General features: G+C 48.0%; 1 protein-coding gene across 1 annotated transcript in view; it reads right to left on the bottom strand.

Annotated features, from left to right (window-relative positions):
• The window catches only part of npr2 (natriuretic peptide receptor 2), a 221716-nt gene that overhangs the window by 104965 nt on the left and 97130 nt on the right, over positions 1-19621 (bottom strand). Inside the window, exons 10-11 of the mRNA XM_085973308.1 lie at positions 18417-18494; positions 18207-18311 (exon numbers count right to left, since the gene is read on the bottom strand). Coding sequence (XP_085829434.1) covers positions 18207-18311; positions 18417-18494 — 183 coding nt within the window. The remainder of the gene's footprint in view (positions 1-18206; positions 18312-18416; positions 18495-19621) is intronic.

Below are 19621 nucleotides of genomic sequence, written 5' to 3'. Positions count from 1 at the left end.
TCACTGCTGCTCTGTAGACCATGAGCTTGGTGCCGGGTTTGAGGTCCTGGTCTTCAAACACTCTCTTCCTCAGGCGACCGAAGGCTGCACAGGCAAACTGAAGGTGGTGTTGGACTTTGTCATTGACGTCTGCCCTTGTTGACAGTAGGCTCCCGAGGTATGGAAAGTGGTCCATGTTGTCCAAGGCTTTGTCATGGATTTTGATAATCAGGGGGCAGTACAGTGTGGCGGGGGCAGGTTGGTAGAGGACCTTTGTCTTACGGATGTTTAGTGTAAGGCCCATGCTCTCATATGCTTCGGTGAAGGTGTTGACGATGGTTTGGTGTTCGACCTCCGAGTGAGGGCAGACGCCAGCGTTGTCTGCGTACTGTAATTCGACGACAGAGGGGAGGTTTGCTAGCACTGTTCGGGGGGGTTTAAACTAAAATGGCAGGGGGTTGGGAACCTGAGCAAGGAGGCAGAGGAAAGGAAAACAGGGATAAAAGCAAAAGATAGGAAGCAGAAAAACAAAAGTGGCAGTCAGAGAAATCAACGGTTTAAATCAAACGTGGCCACAGTAAATAATAATTCTAATAGGTCTAAGAGCATTAAAAAAACAAGCCTGAAGGCTTTGTGTCTTAATGCGAGGAGCATTTGTAATAAGGTGGATGAATTATCTGCGCAAATAGAGGTAAACGAATATGATTTGGTTGGGATTACGAATACATGGCTCAAGGATGGCCAAGACTGGGAACTCAACATCCAGGGGTATTCGATATTCAGGAAAGATAAGCAAAAAGGAAAGGGAGGTGGGGTAGCATTACTGGTTAAAGAAGGGATTAATACAATTGTAATGAAGGCTATTAGCTCTGATGATGTGGAATCTGTATGGGTAGAATTGAGAAATACTAAGGGGAAAAAAACATTAGTGGGAGTGGTATATAGACCTCCAAACAGTAAGGCAGAGGTTGGGGATGGCATTAAAAGGGAAATTAAAGAAGCGTGCAATAAGGGCACAGCAGTCATCATGGGTGACTTTAATCTACATATAGATTGGGCCAACCAAATTAGTAACAATACTGTGGAGGAGGAATTCCTGGAGTGTTTACGGGATGGTTTCCTGGACCAATATGTCGAGGAACCAACCAGAGATCAGGCCATCTTAGACTGGGTATTATGTAATGAGAAAGGATTAATTAGCAATCTTGTTGTACGAGGCCCCTTGGGTCGGAGCGATCATAATATGATCGAATTCTTCATTAAGATGGAGAATGAAGTAGTTGACTCAGAGACAAGTGTCCTCAATTTAAATAAAGGAAACTACGATGGTCTGAGGAGCGAGTTGGGTAGGATTGATTGGGGAATGGCACTCAAAGGGTTGACGGTGGATAGGCAATGGCAAACATTCAAAGACCGAATGGATGAGCTACAGAATTTGTTCATCCCAGTTTGGCATAAAAATAAAACAAAAAAGGTGACTCAACCGTGGCTAACAAGGGAAATTAGGGATAGCATAAGATCCAAGGAGAGGACATATAAATTGGCTAGAAAAAGCAATAATCCTGAGGATTGGGAGCAGTTTAGGAGTCAACAAAGAAGGACAAAGGGATTAATTAAGAAAGGGAAAATAGAATATGAGAGTAAGCTAACAGGGAACATAAAAACTGACTGTAAAAGCTTTTTTGATATGTGAAGAGAAAAAGATTGGTGAAGTCAAGCGTAGGTCCCTTATAGTCAGAATCAGGGGAATTTATAATGGGAAACAAGGAAATGGCAGACCAACTAAATACATACTTTGGTTCTGTCTTCACAAAGGAGGACACAAATAACCTCCCAGAGATGCTGGGGAACATAGGGTCTGATGAAAAGGAGGAACTGAAAGAAATCAGTATTTGTAGGGAAATGGTGTTAGAAAAATTGATGGGACTGAAGGCTGATAAATCCCCAGGGCCTGATGGTCTGCATCCCAGGGTACTTAAGGAAGTGGCCCTAGAGATACTAGATGCATTGCTGATCATCTTCAAGAACTCGATAGACTCTGGAACGGTACCCATGGATTGGAGGGTAGCTAATGTTACCCCACTATTCAAAAAAGGGGGTAGAGAAAAAGCGGGGAATTATAGACCGGTAAGACTGACATCGGTAGTGGGGAAAATGCTAGAGTCTATTATAAAAGATGTAATAGCAGAGCACTTGGAAAGCAGTGACAGGATCGGACAAAGTCAACATGGATTTACAAAATGTAAATCATGCTTGACTAATCTACTGGAATTTTTTGAGGATGTAACTGGTAAAATAGAGGGAGAACCAGTGGATGTGGTGTATTTGGACTTTCAGAAGGCTTTCAATAAGGTCGCACATAAGAGATTAGTGTGCAAAATTAAGGCACATGGGATTGGGGGCAAGGTATTGACTTGGATAGAGAACTGGTTGGCGGACAGAAAGCAAAGAGTTGGAATAAACGGGTCGTTTTCCGAGTGGCAGGCAGTGACTAGTGGGGTAACACAAGGATCGGTCCTAGGACCCCAGCTGTTCACAACATATATTAATGATCTGGACGAGGGAATTGGATGTAATATCTCCAAATTTGCAGACGACACAAAGCTGGGTGGGAGGGTAAGCTGCGAGGAGGATGTCAGGAAACTCCAGTACGATTTGGACAGGTTGGGTGATTGGGCAGAAACATGGCAAATGCACTATAATGTGAATAAATGTGAGGTTATCCACTTTGGTGGCAAAAACAGGAAGGCAGATTATTATTTGAATGGCAATAGATTGAGAGAAGGGGAAGTGCAAAGAGACCTGGGTGTTCTTGTGCACCAGTCACTGAAGGTAAGCATGCAGGTGCAGCAGGCGGTTAAGAAGGCAAATGGTATGTTGGCCTTCGTAGCAAGAGGGTTCGAGTACAGGAACAAGGATGTCTTGCTACAGTTGTACAGGGCCTTGGTGAGACCGCACCTTGAGTATTGTGTGCAGTTTTGGTCACCTTACCTGAGGAAGGACGTTCTTGCCATGGAGGGAGTGCAGCGATGATTCACCAGGTTGATACCTGGGATGGCAGGAATGACGTATGAGGAGAGATTGTGTCGATTGGGCTTATACTCACTGGAGTTTAGAAGATTGAGAGGGGATCTCATCGAAACCTATAAAATTCTGTCAGGTCTGGACAGGCTAGATGCAGGAAGGATGTTTCTGATGGCTGGGGAGTCCAGAACCAGGGGTCATAGTCTAAGGATAAGGGGTAAGCCATTTAGGACTGAAATGAGGAGGAATTTCTTCACCCAGAGAGTGGTGAACCTGTGGAATTCTCTGCCACAGAGGGCGGTGGAGGCCAGTTTATTAAATATATTCAAGAAAGAGTTGGATATATTTCTTGAGGCTAAAGGGATCAAGGGATATGGGGAGAAGGCAGGGACAGGGTACTGAAATTGGATGATCAGCCATGATCTCATTGAATGGCGGAGCAGGCTCAAAGGGCCGAATGGCCTACTCCTGCTCCTATCTTCTATGTTTCTATGGGACGACCTTGGATCTGGACTAGAGGCGATGGAGGTTGAACAGTTTTCCGTTTGTTCTGTAAATCAGCTGCACTCCAGCGGGGCGCTTACTGAGGGTGAGATGGAGCATTGCAGCAAGGAAGACCGAGAAGAGCATTGGTGCGATGACACAGCCTTGCTTGACCCCGGTTCGTACGTGGATTGGGTCTGTGGTGGAACCGTTGGTCAGGATCATAGCCTTATAATCAAGCTGTTCTTGAGTTGTCAGCATTTGGGAACAGTGTCAGCTTTTTCGAAGCTGTTGGTCAGCTTTTGCTACTTCTCTAAGTTGGCATTTGTGCAAGTTAAATTATAGAAAAATACTGGGACCGAAATCCTGGTGGTTTGGGAGGACATAAAAAGGCTGATAATCCATGATGGGGACCCATAATTTGGGCAGGTACCTGGATCTACTGGGTTATTGCCGTCTGTTACAAACAGCCCAAATTCTGGTTGCGGGGGAGGGCGAATGTTCTTCCAGTCTCCTCAGCTTTGGGGGTAGGTCTGGTGGTGTTCCTGGGCTATCCCAGAAGTTCTGCCCATTATGTCCTTGTACAGCTCAGTGGAAGCCACTATGTCTGAGAGCTGGCATGAGTTTCATGCTGAGCCTTTCAAAGGCCCCAGAACGCTTCTCAGCCAAGGTAATCTATCCCAGAAGGAATTGATTATCTTTAGAGGCCTACCCTGTTGTCCCATCGGGGCGAAGAAAAAAAAACTTAGTTAGCCTGATAAGGGCCTCTTCGTCACTCATCAGAGCAGTATGGTACACCTCCAAGTTTTTGGATGGGTACTGTGGCTGATGCCTCTGTTGTATCTGCATGGGAAATGGAAATGATCCAATCTCCACAATTTAGAATAGGACCACATTTTTGCTTGAAGGTGAATGGAAATCTCAAACCACTGCACTTCCACTTGTGAAGTAGCAACCCTGGAAGTTTGAGGCCAATGTTCTTCTTTGCATCCAGTGATGAACTCAAATTAGGCACTGCAGGATCTGATGCTTTGTATTGATACCCATATTATCCTGTTAAAATTCCTCAACTCAAACCTCAAAAGATCAACTTGTATTATACCATTACAACAACAACAACTTGCCTTTAACATAGAAAAAAATGTCCCACGGCAATTCACAGAAGAAAAAGGAACAAAATCAATGTCAAGCTAAAGAGGAAGATATTGGAAGGTGTGATCAAAAGCTTGGTTGAAGAGGTGGGTTTTAAGGAAGTTCTTAAAAGAAGAGAGGGAAGTGGAGCGATGAAACAACTTAGTGAGGGAGTTCCAGAGCATGGAGCCTACGCCGCTGAAGGCACGTACACCCAATAGTGGAGAAAAGGGAGGGGGGTTGCACAAGAGGGCAGAGTCAAAGGAACAGAGAGCGTAGAGGGGTCGTAGAGCTGAAAAAGGTTACAGGGATGGGGATGGACGAGGCTATGAAGGGATTTAAACACAAGGATGAGACATTGGGCTCTGGGGGCCAATGTCGGTCAGCAAAGACAGGGATGATAGGTGAACGGGACTAGGTCTGGGATAGAGTATAGTCAGCAGAGTTTTGGATGAGGTGACGTTTACGGAGGGTGGATTACAGAGGGTCACCGGGGGAGCATTGGAATTGTAGAATCTGGAGTTGACAATGGCATGGATGAGGGTTTCAGCAGCAGATGGGCTAAGGCGAGGAATATCAAGGAGATGGACATAGGAAGATGCGCAGTTAGAAACTCAGCTCAAGTCAAATAGGACTCCATGGGTGTGAACAGTGGGGTTCAGCCTGAGACAACATCCAAGAGTGGGATGGAATCGGTAGAAGGCTATAGAGTTTGTGGTTGGTGCCAAAGAATATGTCACAGAGGTAGTGGAGGGATCGAGTAAGGTGGCAAAAAGGTAGAGTTGGGTGTTGTCCGTGTATATGTGGAAGCTGATCCTTATGCCTGCAGATGATATTGCCAAGGGGCAGCTTGTTGATGAGGAAGAAGGGGGGGGGGGGAAATAAGAACATAAGATGTAGGATCAGGAATAAGCCATTCAGCCCTTTGAGCCTGTTCCGCCATTCAATGAGATCATGACTGATCTTCTGCCTCAACTCCATTCACCGGCCCTATCACCATATCCCTTGATGCCCTTACTAGTCAGAAATATATCGACGTCTGTTTTGAATATACCTAATGACTGAGCCTCCACCGCCCTCTGGGGTAGAGGATTCCAAAGATTCACCACCCTGTGTGTGAAAAAACTTCTGCTTACCTCAGTCCTGAATGGCCTACCCTTTATCCTGAGGCTGTGGCTCCTGGTTCTAGACTCCCCAGCCAAGGGAAACATTCTCCCAGCATTCACCCTATCAAGCCCTGTAATAATTTTGTATGCTTCAATGAGATCCCCTCTCATTCTTCCGAATTCAAGAGAATGCAGGTCTAGTTTACTCAATCTCTTCTCATACGACAGTCCCGCCATCCCAGGAATCAATCACGTGAACCTTCGTTGCACTCACTCTATGGCAAGTATATCCTTCCTTAGGTAAGGAGACCAAAATTATACATAGTACTCCAGGTGTGATCTCACCAAGGCCCTATATAATTGGAGTAAGACTTCTTTACTCCTGTACTCAAATCCTCTTCTACTGAAGGCCAGCATACCATTTGCCTTCCTAATGGCTTGTTGTACCTGCACATTCACTTTCAGTGACTCATGTACAAGGACACCCAGGTCCCTTTGAGTATCTGCATTCCCCAATCTTTCACCATTTAGGAAATACTCTACCTTTCTGTTTTTTCTACCAAAGTGCATAACTTCACATTTATCCACATTATATTCCATCTGCCATGTTCTCACCCACTCACTGAGTGTGGACGAGAACAAATCAATCTTTGGGGTCTGTGGAGGTAATGGCATGTGGCATTGCTGGATATGCTATTGGATATATTTATCTCTGCTCTCCAGGATGATCTTGGAGTAGTGGGTGGTTATTGCAGAGGGGAGTGAAGCCTGATAGTGCTTGCTGTCGTCCTTCCAGATTTGGTGATGGATGGCTCAAGCATTTGTGCATCAGATACGCTCAAGTCTGCACGCCTTGGCCTTGAAGGAGTAAAGATGGGGCCGCACCAAGAGGAACCCCCTGGATGGGAGAGAGTAAAGGTTTATCTGGGTACAAGGGCATTAAAGGTGAGGGAGTGGTTGAACAAATAGACAGCTACGGCAGTATTGTGGTGAATGGAAGACCAAAGGCTAGGTAGTTGGGACTTTGAAAATGCAGTTGTAAATGACTTGAGGGAGAGTTATTACCAAGGACAAATCAAGAAGAACTAGAGTTGGAAAGGGTAGGGGGATGTGGGTGGTTAAGGATACAAGGAAGTTGTCATAGATGGCCTTGTCAGTGATCAAGAGCATGGGAGCAGAGAGATCATGTGAGATGGCAAGGTTGAAGGGATGGCATTGAATATGGGTAGAAGTGTTTATACGGAGGTAGAGGTTTAGGGAGCACGTTGAGCCTAGAAAAAAGAGGACAAGTGGAGCTGAGATGGGGATTGAAATCACTGAGGATGAAGGAAGAAAGGATGGAGAATATCTCATTGATAATTTAGGGTGGGGCTTGGGGGCAGTAAGCCAGAAGGATTTTAAAGGAGAGGTGAGAAGGGTGGAACAAGGAAAGGTCCTCAAAGGAGGAGAAGATGCTGGAGGAGTGGGGGAAAAGATCAAGGTGTGAATTGGTAATAAGGGCCACACTAACACCATGGCAATTTGGGTGGTGAAGGTAGTAGAAAGCATCACCAGGCGGGGAGGCTTTTACTCCATTTCCATTTTGAGTACTGCATTTCCTTAAATGACCAACGCCTTTCTGAATGAGATTGCTGTACCCTTGCCAAAGGTGCTGGATTGTAGCCAATATTTGTTTTAGACCTAATATCTATTAGCAAACTGAATTAAGACTGCCTCAAATCAATTAATTTACTACCCTTATCAGCCATCACACAAAATTCCGATCAACTCTGTGCATGCTGGTCTCAGACTGTACCTTTGACTGGCCATATATGTACTGGAGTCTGGAGGAGAGGTCATATAAAAACATATCTAGCAACAATTTTAATCTGAGGTTATACGATGGTTAGATGTGATTCTAAGGATCTGACATTATGAATTACTTTGGTCAAAGCTACTGACATCCATTTGAAAATTATTACATTTCCAAGACCTATTGCAAACAACGGATTTAGTTATATATCATTCTGTTCAGTAAAATAGCCTCTAAAATCTTATATTAGCATTAGCTTGGCTCAATGGTAGCACTTGGCTGCTGTGTCACCTACACAACTAAAGTAACTACACCTCAAATGCAATTAATTGGCTGTGAAGCACTTTGGGATGACCTGAAGAGTTGAAAAATGCTATATAAATATAACTTCTTTCTTTCTATATTACATATAATAATTTGATTTTATTTAGACTGATGTTAAAGGAGGAACATATTACTTTACTTTCAAAAGGGAAGACTGTCCTGCCCCTTACTTGCCCTGGCACTGGATAGGAGTCATGCATCCAAAGTGTGACTGCTCCTCTCCAGGCTCTGGAGCACTGGGATTTCCTGTCCTTGGTCATTAGCATGGCTTGGGGCACCCTGAGAAAAAGGTCTTCTCATTGGCAGGACCTGGCATCCTGGAGATCAGCTACTAGCACCTGGGACCACTACCAAAATACTGCTAGACCTCATTCCAGTATAGCTATACCCTAGGACATCTTCCTAATGCTCCCAATGCTGATAAGTCAGTGTCCCTGGTAAAAATACTTGGCACAACACTTCTGTTCTTACAAAACCTCCAATTCATCATGAGCAACACCACTGGAGATCAGTTAGTTGTTTATAAAATTCACAGGCATCATTTTCACCTTCATCAGTGTACTTAAAGTCTGATTACCATTGATTATTGGATGACTTAGATTGTCCCGAATGTCTGGTTTGCAACTTGGTGCTAAATGAATGAAATGACAGAAACGCCCTTCATTTTCAATAGACTTCAAGAGGACATAGACAGGCTGGTCGAATGGCCGGACACGTGGCAGATGAAATTTAAAGCAGAAAAGTGCGAAGTGATACATTTTGGCAGGAAGAACGAGGAGCGGCATAATAAGCTAAAGGGTACAATTCTAAAGGGGGTGCATGAACAGGGAGACCTGTGCACAAATCATTGAAGGTGGCAGAACAGGTTGAGAAAGCGGCTAAAAAAACATACGGGATACTGGGCTTCATAAATAGAGGCATAGAGTACAAAAGCATGGAAGTTATGATGAAACTTTATAAAACACTGGTTTGGCCTCAACTGGAGTATTGTGTCCAATTCTGGGCACCGCACTTTAGGAAGGATGTGAAGGCTTTAGAGAGGGTGCAGAAAAGATTTACAAGAATGGTTCCAGGGATGAGGGACTTCAGTTACGTGGATAGACTGGAGAAGCTGGGGTTGTTCTCTTTACAGCAGAGAAGGTTGAGAAGAGATTTGATAGAGGTGTTCAAAATCATGAGGGGTTTAGACAGAGTAGATAGAGAGAAACTGTTCCCATTGGCGGGAAGGTCGAGAACCAGAGGACACAGATTTAAAGTGATTGACAGAAGAACCAAAGGCGATATGAGAAAAAAACTTTTTTACTCAACGAGTGGTTAGCATCTGGAATGCACTGCCTGAGGGTGGTGGAGGCAGATTCAATCGTGGCTTTCAAAGGGGAATTGGATAAGTACCTGAAGGAGAAAAAATTTCAGGGCTACGGGGAAAGGGTGGGGTATAGAGACTAGCTGAAGTGTTCTGGTAGAGAGCTGGCATGGGCTCGACGGGCCGAATGGCCTCCTTCTGTGCTGCAACCATTCTATGATTCTATAATAGCAGTGAATATAGATCCCTATATTACTAAATGTTGCTAGCAGCCCTTTTTGTCGTATGGGTAAAATAAAAATTCACCCCTCTCTTACAGGACTGCCTATTTCTACCTCTGTAATATCGTCCGACTCCGCCTCTGCCTCAGCCCATCTGCTGCTGAAAGCCTCATCCATGCCTTTGTCACCTCCAGACTCCACTATTCCAATACTCTCCTGGCCAGCTGCCAATCTTCCCTCCTCCAAAAACTTCAGCTCATGCAAAACTCTGCTGCTCATATCCTAACTCGCAACAAGTCCCGTTCGCTCGTTGACCTACATTGGCTCCCGTTCCAGCAATGTCTCCAATTTAAAATTCTCACCCTGTTGTTCAAATACCTCCACGGCCTCGCCCCTTCCTATCTCTGTAATCTCCTCCAGCCCCACAACCCTCCAAAAATACTGTGTCCCTCCAATTCTGGCCTTTTGAGCATCCCCGATTCCCTTCGCACCACCAGTGGTGGCTGTGCCTTCAGTTGTCTCGGCCCTAAGCTCTGGAATTTGCTCCCTAAACCTCTCTGCCTCTCTACCTCTCTCCCCTCCTTTAAGACACTCCTTACAACCTATCTCTTTGACCAAGCTTTTGGTCACCTGTCGTAATATCTCCTTACACAAAATCAAAATACTGCATATGCTGGAAATTTGAAATAAAAACAGAAAATGCTGGAAATGCTCAGCAGTTCAGCCAGCATCTATGGAGAGAAACAGAGTCAACAAATGCAAGTCATTGTTCTGACAAGAGGTAAACAACCTGAAACGTTGGGCTGGATTTTACCAACCTTGGCGGTTCCATGGCGGATGATGTTGGTGGTGGGTCTCGGCCTTGCTGCTGGCTCCAGCCCATTGTCCAAAATGATTTTCCCCTGATTGGGCTTGTTAAGCCCGTCCAGCTCGTTTGCCAGCCAACTGAAGGAAGCGTATGATGATGTCATTGGATGAAGCGTCATCAGCTGGTTTCCTTAAAGGGACCATGTGCAAATTGATTTTAACAGTTGTGCTGTTAGTGTTCTACAGCATTGAGGTGCTACAAACACTGACAAGCACTGCACAGAGGTGCACGGCTGAACCCAGGCTCTCCCACGACTCCCTCCATATGCTTATGGAGGGAGTAACCACACACAGGGAGGTTCTCTTCCCTTCCAATGGGCAGAAGAGACCTCCCCAGGAGACCAACGCAGCCTGGTTGCACATTGCACAGGAGGACACAAGCAGGGATGTCGTCAGGAGGACCAGGCTGCAGTGGCGCAAACCTTTCAATGATCTCAGTAGATCACGAAATGTTACTACAAAGCCACACTCAACCTCATCCTGCTGTGTCACTGATTACATCCCTATCACTCTACCTTCCCTACCCGACTCCTGCACATCCTCACTCACGCCAACTTACCTTGCACCTCCACTCATCTCTCTCTCTCTATCTTATTATCACTTCCCCATCTCACTAGTCACCCCTCACACTCAGTCTCATCCTAGTGCAATCATACCAACTAACAACAGACAAGGGTAGGCACTTAGGTGTTTTATGCAATGTAAAGTTTTGGTTAATGTGGTGTCAAATATTGAAACCTCTATTTTCAACACTTTGCGTTCTTGGACAGATTTGTGTGCATCTTTGGAAGTGGCTTAGTGAGTTGCAGTGAATGGTGAGACATAATGGTACCCCCCCCCCGCCCCCGCAATGATGATGAGTGTGAAAGGGATGGCTTGGGCATTGTAGGGATGCTTTATGGTGTTCATGTCGGGTGGTGTTAACCTGGCGCATCATGTGGCAGCCAGGGTGTACAGCGTCAAGTGAAGTAAATGTGGCCATGGTGAGGCTATCGCTGGCGTTCCGGGTAGCAATGTGGTCGGGTGCTGATGCCCTGTGTCCTGTGCAGCTTCAGTTGATTATGAAGAAGGTTGATGTTGTTGGTGCTGTTGGTGTGCCTGATGCTGCTGGTGTTGGGGCTGATCGTGGTTGGATTCTGATGACCAAGGTGAGATAGTTTCAAGGGTACCGATGCTAATGGAATAGATGGCAGGTGAAGTAGAGATGACAGAAGCGATCTGTCAATGGTGGGAGAGGTAATGAGGTCAGACTGGATGGAGACTTGTTTAAAGACTTGCAGCATCCTGAATCTGTAGTGGAAATGCAGTTTAGAGAAGCTAGTGGTTAAGTGAAGATTCTGATTCCGCTGGGAGCTTTGTCTTGACATTTGAAGCTGTCAACTCATCAGCTGAAAGAATGGCAAGTCACCTCCTGCCTCAGCTTCACTGACAAGGTCTAGGCACAGTGGGAAACCGGTGGGCAACCTGTCAAAATCAAAAAGCTGGGGAAAAAAAGGTATTGTTAAGTGGCTGTAAACAAGCCACTAATGATTTCAATTGCCTCCCCTGCTGCTGCGTGTCGGGTCTGCTCAGTGCTGACAGACCCGATATTTGGGAAAGGTGCATGGTGGCGGGTTGACAGCAAGGTCCGCTGATCCCCCACAAAATTCTGCCTGCTAACTCTGTTTCTCAAATGTTAAAGATGCTTTATAAAATGCAAGTGGTTGTTGTTACATAGCAGCCAATCCCTGGGTGATGCTGCAACCAGGCATTTTGTGAATAATTAGCATAGGCTCTCATCAGCAGTAGTTTAGCTTAGTCCCTCCCACACATTTATTTTGCTCTCTTTCTCTGTCTTTCACAAACAAATTTACCAATTCATAAATGAGAGGCCTATGTGCCATTGAACATGCTGTGGCGTTGCCACATTGGGGAAACACTGTGTGTATGTAGATAAACCTGTATAATCCCCTTTTAACAGCTGTATTCCCCTCCTCCCACAAGACAGTTGCAAGCTGAGAGGAATAAGGCATGTTCAGACTTGCCTGCTGCTGAGAGAAGGAAAACCAATCAGGTTCCAGCAGGTGACCAGTCCGTGATTCATCACAGGCTCGCGGGCTTTACGAATTCAGTACTGTATTGTGAGAGTTGGAGTAAAGACCTATTTCTTGTAGCTCGCTGTGTTGCCTATTTCATTACGCGGGAGACTGTAGTCTCCCACATTGGTGACCCCGAATGTCGGCGGCCGAAGCCCCCGACTCACATAGCCCTACAGAGGCCAGCAACGACCCGACGGCAACCAGCAGCAGCCCGATGTCAGCCGGCGCCGTGTCCTTGAAGCTCCCCACCTTCTGGGAACACCAAGCACCAGCTTGGTTCGCGCACACGGAGGCCCAATTCACCCTTCGCAGGGTTCAAGACAATGAAGAAAGGTACCTCCACGTAGTCTCAGCACTAGCAAGCTCCACCGCCGCCGAAGTTCTCGACCTGCTGGGGAACCCACCACAGACCGGCAAGTACTCAACCATTAAGGGCCGCTTGCTGCAGGCTTACGGCCTGTCCAGGGAGGAGAGGGCCCGTAGGCTTCTTTCACTACCAGGCCTCGGCGACTCTACCCCGACCCAGTTGATGAGCCGGATGCTTGCGCTCCTGGGCTCTGAACCGCAGTGCTTCTTGTTTTGGGCCCTTTTCCTCAGCCTGCTTCCTCAGCAGGTACAGACTGCCCTCGCGGGGTCCCCGATCACGGACTGCGGACAACTGGCAGCCGCCGCGGACAAAGTCTTCGCCGTCGCCCAACTCGGCTGTGCAGCCGCAAGGCTCCCCGACACCACCGATCGCGCGCCGCCACGCCAGGCCGCAGAACTATGCTACTACCACGCGCGTTTCGGCCACAAGGCCCAACGCTGCAGAGCACCCTGCTCTTTCGATCAAACCAAGATGGCCGCCCGGCCCAACGCGCCAGCCCCGTGCCGCCGTCTAGGCCCGCTCGACCGCACCCCCGCCGCCACGATGGCCATCGGCACCGCAGGTAAACTGCTGTACATAACCGACTCCCTTTCAGGGCGCAGATTCCTTTGCGACACCGGAGCCCAATGCAGCATAATTCCTGCCTCCCAGCTCAACATCCAGGCAGGCTGCAGCGACCCACCCCTCGTGGTGGCAAATGGCGCAGCCATCGCTACTTTTGGAAAGCGACAGGCCGAGGTTTGTTTCAACGGCCAGCGATTTACGTGGGATTTCGTGACGGCCTCGGTGGCACATCCCTTGCTGGGCGCCGATTTTCTTTGCGGCCACGGACTCCTGGTCGACGTCCGCGACAGGTGCCTGATCGATGCAGCAACTTTCGCTTCACTGGCCTGCCAGCAGAGCAACAGCCTGGCCCTCGTCGGGTCCTGCTCTGCCCCGGCGGATGACGACTACGCCCGCCTACTCGCAGATTTCCCGAGGCTCACACAACTGACCTTCTCAGCCGCAGCAGCCAAGCATGGTGTCGAGCACCACATCGCCACTACGGGACCACCAGTGTTCGCCTGAGCCAAACGCCTGGACCCAGCCAAGATGGCGGTGGCCAAGGAAGAATTCGCCACGATGGAGAAACTGGGCATCATCCGCCGCTCGAACAGTCCCTGGTCGTCCCCCCTCCACATTGTGCCCAAGCCGGGCGGTGGCTGGCGCCCCTGCGGCGACTACAGATGGCTCAACGCCACCACCACGCCCGATAGATACCCCATTCCGCACATCCAAGACTTCTCGGCACACCTAGCAGGAAAGTCCGTCTTTTCCAAGGTCGACCTGATTCGCGGCTACCATCAGGTCCCCGTCCACCACGCAGATGTCCAGAAGACGGCGGTCATCACCCCCTTCGGACTGTTCGAGTTCCTGCGCATGCCCTTCGGGCTCAAGAACGCCGCACAGGCCTTCCAACGGCTCATGGATTCCGTCCTACGGGACCTGAACTTCCTGTTCGTCTATCTGGACGATATCCTCATGGCCAGCACCAGCAAGGCCGAGCACATCGCGCATTTGCGCTCTCTTTTCCAGCGCCTCAGCCAACATGGGCTAATCGTCAACCCGGCCAAATGCCAGTTCGGAGCAGCCCAAATTGACTTTCTCGGCCACAGAATCTCGTCAAGGGGAGCCATTCCCCTACCTTCCAAGGTGCAGGCGGTGGCGGACTTTCCCCAGCCCACCTCGGTCAAGGCGCTGCAGGAATTTTTGGGGATGGCCAATTTCTATCACCGTTTCGTGCCCAAGGCCGCCTCACTCATGCGCCCCCTCTACGAAGCCACCAGGGGCAAAACGGGCAAAGAGCAACTCACCTGGTCCAGCGAGATGGCGACAGCCTTCCACCAGACCAAAAGCGCCTTGGCCAACGCCACACTACTGGCCCACCCCATCCCGGGCGCCAAGACCGCCCTCACCATGGACGCCTCGGATTACGCCGTCGGCGCTGTCCAGCAACAGTGGGTCGAAGGCGCGTGGCAGCCACAAGCATTTTTCAGCCGACAGCTGCGCAAGAACGAGCAGGCCTACAGCACATTCGACAGAGAGCTCCTGGCCCTGTTCCTGGCAATCCGGCACTTCCGTTTCCTCCTGGAAGGCCGGCCATTCACCGCATTCGTGGACCACAAGCCATTCACTTTCGCCATGGCCAAAGTAACCGAACCCTGGTCCGCGCGCCAACAGCGCCAACTCAACTTCATCTTGGAGTTCACCACGGACATCCGCCACGTCGCCGGCAAGGACAATTTGGTGGCCGACTGCCTCTCAAGACCCTCGCTCCACGCAGTGCACCTGGGCGTCGACTACACCAGCATGGCGAGAGACCAGGCCGCCGACGCGGCGATCCAGGCCCTCAGGACGTCAACCACCAGCCTCACTCTGGCCGACATCCACTTCCATGCAGCCGGCACAACCCTCCTGTGCGACGTCTCAGTCCCCTCGCCTAGGCCAATCGTCCCATCCGCCTGGCGCAAGCGAGTTTTCGACATCATCCACGGCCTCTCACATCCAGGGATGCATGCGTCTCAGAAACTCATGTCCGCCAAATTCGTCTGGCCTGGACTCCACAAGGATGTGAGAGACTGGACCAACACATGCGTGGCGTGTCAGCGCGCTAAGGTCCAGCAGCACACCAAGGCGCCATTGGAGTGTTTCCCGGTGCCCGAGAGGCGTTTCGACCACGTCCACGTCGATCTGGTAGGCCCCTTGCCGCCGTCGCACGGTTTCACACACCTGCTCACGATCGTCGACCGCACCACCAGATGGCCCGAGGCGGTTCCCCTCGCCTCCACCACCACGACCGACGTCGCACAAGCATTCATCTCGACATGGGTGGCCCGGTTCGGCGTGCCAACCGACATATCCTCGGACAGAGGCCCCCAGTTCACCTCCCACTTGTGGAATGCCATCACCGCCGGCCTCGGCACCAAGTTGCACAGGACAACAGCCTACCACCCGCAGGCCAACGGGCTCTGCGAGCGCTTTCATCATTCCTTGAAAGCCTCCCTCCGCGCCAGCCTGGCCAACACCAGCTGGATCGACAAACTACCCTGGGTCCTCCTGGGATTGCGCACCGCGCCCAAAGAGGACCTCCGCGTCTCCGCGGCCGAGATGGTCTACGGCCAACCGCTCAGAGTACCAGGCGACTTCCTACCCCTGACAACGGAGCCATGGTCGGCCACCAGACAGCTTTCCCTGCACCAGGACGCGGCCCAGCAATTCCGTCCAGTGCCCACTTCGCAACACGGCCCGCAGCCGTCCTACGTGCCTCGGGACTTACGACATGCGGAGTTCGTCTTCGTGCGCCGGGACGCGCACAGAGGCCCGCTGCAGGCACCATACACCGGCCCCTTCTCAGTATTGGAGACGGGGGACAAAGCTTTTCTTATCGACGTCGGCGGGAAGCCGGACCTTATTTCAGTAGACTGCCTCAAACCGGCGCACCTGGACCTCAGCTTCCCGTTTCATCCGGCTCTTCCCCCACGGCGGGGCAGACCTCCCGCGTTGGCGGCAGCCCCACAAGAGGACCAAGACACGCCAGAACCTTACTTCCCGGCCGCCGCCCCACCTTCGCCGGCAGCCCGTCCAGCCAGCCCACCGGCAGACCAGCCGCCAGACCAGCCGACGAACCAACCGGCCGACCTCCCAGACAGCCCTCCGCACACGCCAGATGGCTACTGCAGCCGCTACGGCCGTTTGGTCAAACGTCCGCAGAGACTGACTTTTACAGTTACCGAGGATTCTGGGGGGGCGTATGTGGTGTTGCCACATTGGGGAAACACTGTGTGTATGTAGATAAACCTGTGTAATCCCCTTTTAACTGCTGTATTCCCCTCCCCCCACAAGACAGTTGCAAGCTGAGAGGAATAAGGCATGTTCAGACTTGCCTGCTGCTGAGAGAAGGAAAACCAATCAGATTCCAGCAGGTGACCAATCCGTGAGTTAGCACAGGCTCGCGGGCTTTTACGAATTCAGTACTGTATTGTGAGAGTTGGAGTAAAGACCTATTTCTTGTAGCTCGCTGTGTTGCCTATTTCTTTACGCGGGAGACTGTAGTCTCCCACAATGCCACATATCTCTTAAATGTTACATATTTCATGGGGAGCTCTTTTTGCCAGTAAGAATTTGCTTCCTCTGTCCCCACTGCATATTATTCCTGAATTCCCACTAGTTGCTTCAGCCGGCCTCACTTCTGTGTTTATCGCCACTTTGTGCATGAGGGTATGGTGTGGTGATAACAATCAGACCACAATATCTTTTTTAAACTATATCAATACAGACATGTTTTACCAAGTGCATACGCCAAGTCTCACATTCTTCTTCAAACATAACAGTACAGAAGCAGTAGAGGATGGAGCCTCAGGTTAAATGAAACAATGTAAATGTTTTAAAAAATTCTTCAAGCCTCAACTGGGATTAGGAGGAATAAAATAGAAAGGAAAACTGCACAGAAAATATGGGGAATGATGACTGCCACCAGTTTTCCTTTAGAGAATCACCAGAGGTAAGCACTCAGATGCTTCTTAAGGGCAGTCGAGAGAGAATTCAAACTCCACAAAGCAAACTAGTCGTGTGTTCTCGGCTTTGACTCAAATTTGGAGAGCTGATTAACATTGGCTCTTCCAAACCTGATCTTTACTTCCTGGTGTAAAAATGGTTTTAATTGTTTCGACATTCTGACATCATGATGCCCATCATACTTCTTCTAACTGACTGCTCAGGGGTAATTTTGATTTTGTGCAATAATGTAAAACGGGTGATGTCTATTTTCCATTTTACATCTATCACAATTTTTATTTCCACTGACTTCAACCAATTCGCTATCACCTGTTTTACGCTATCTCACAAAGTCAAAATGAACCCCTTGAATTGCAGCCAAGCACCTGGATTGTTTAAGAAATGTTAATTTAACATTATTCAAAATTGTTATATGGTTTGACAAAGAGTTAGTAAAACATTACACCATCTATGCAATGGGAAATGTTAACTCCATCTTTCACTTCTGACCTGAACTGCATAACACTGTGTTTGGACTATTGTGTGGCATCTGAAACATAGCGGCACTGCTTGGGAAAATTCTTGTTTACCTATCAACTTTAGCAGCAAATTGGAAGTTGCTTTGCTGTGATGCTGAAGTTGATGTATAAATGCATTCTGCATGTAGGTCAAATATATATAAAGCAACGCAGATAAACATACTACTTTTGAAAGTTTGTGCGGTTTTGGATACCCTACATTCAAAAGGACATTGATAATCAATTTTCACTTCACAAGCACAATAATAGAATATGTATCATTGGTTAATGAATAGCAATCAGTCATTTTAGTAAAATAACTGGAGTCTCCCTGTCAGAAACTGAAGTTAGGAATCTAATACTTGTAATCAGCTACATCGGTGTCCAAACATACAGTGACTGTACTTCCAGCAAAAGTATTTCTAACCAGAAATTGCTGTGGGCTCAGTTTTCATTTCTCATAAGTATACCACATCTTACCTGAAGACTTCCTCTGGGGCAATATTCTGTTACAATACAGATATTTGGTGGATCAATACAGGCTCCAATGAACCTTGTCAAATGATTAAACTGCACATCCCGCATCTGTAACAGAGACAAAAACTAGGTATGCTTGTGATCAAGCACTCGCACATAACTGATAAGCTAGCCTATGATGTAGATGAGAGAGACAGGAAATGACACACTTACATGTTTTAGTTCAAACAGCACTTGTCTGGTGAGCTCAATCCTTTTCTTATTTACATGTTTTATTGCAACTAAATTACCCTGAAAATAAAGATAAATGTTTAAATTTAACAAGTAAAAATAAAGGATGCAGTGATGGAGAAATAAAAACAATCTTCAGTGTCTTTCAAAAGCAGTTCTAAAAGATAATTTAAATCATCCAAAGTAAGTTTAGTTAATTAACAGAAATAACATGAAAATATATTTTAAGAAAAATTATTTTCTAGTTTTGGATAAATATTGCACTCGTAATAAGAACATAAGAAATAGGAGCAGGAGTAGGTCATTCGGACCCTCAAGCCTGCTCCACCATGCAATAAGATCATGGCTGATCTTCTACCTCAACTCCACCTTCCTGCACTATCCCCATACCCCTTGATTCCCTTAATATCTAAAAGTCTATTACATAGATACATAGAAGATAGGAGCAGGAGTAGGCCATTCGGCCCTTCGTGCCTGCTCCGCCATTCGATGAGATCATGGCTGATCTTTTAATTCAGTATCCCGTCCCCGCCTTCTCTCCGTAACCCTTAACCCCTTTTGCCCGTAGAAATATATCTAATTCCCTCTTAAATATATTTAATGAGCTGGCGTACACTGCCCTCTGTGGCAATGAGTTCCACAGGTTCACCACTCTCTGAGTGAAGAAATTCCCCCTCATCTCTGTCCTAAATGGTTTAGCCCTTATCTCTGTCTTGAATATACTCAACAACTGAGCCTCCACAGCCCTCTGGGGTAGAAAATTCCAAAGATTCACCATCCTCTGAGTGAAGAAATTTCTCCTCATCTCAGTCCTAAATAGCTGACCCCTTATTCTGAGACTGTGACATCTGGTTCTAGACTCCCCAGCCAGGGGAAACATCCTCCCTGCATCTACCCTGTCAAGCCCTGTAAGAATTTTGTATGTTTCAATGAGATCATCTCTCATTCTTCTAAACTCTAGAGAATATAGGCCTAGTCTACTCAATCTCTCCTCATAGGACAATCCCCCCATCCCAGGAATCATTCTGGTGAACTTTCATTGCACTCCCTCAATGGCAAGTATATCCTTCCTTAGGTAAGGAGGCCAAAACTGTACACAATACTCCAGGTGTGGTCTCACCAGGGCCCTATATAATTGCAGTAAGACGTATTTACTCTTGTACACAAATCCTCTTGTAATAAAGGCC

Source organism: Somniosus microcephalus, chromosome 2 (genome assembly GCF_052327205.1).
Source record: "Somniosus microcephalus isolate GS21.2 chromosome 2, FLI_Smic_1.0, whole genome shotgun sequence".
In the NCBI taxonomy this organism is placed as follows: domain Eukaryota; kingdom Metazoa; phylum Chordata; class Chondrichthyes; order Squaliformes; family Somniosidae; genus Somniosus; species Somniosus microcephalus.
This window is presented reverse-complemented; position numbering and strand designations above follow the sequence as displayed.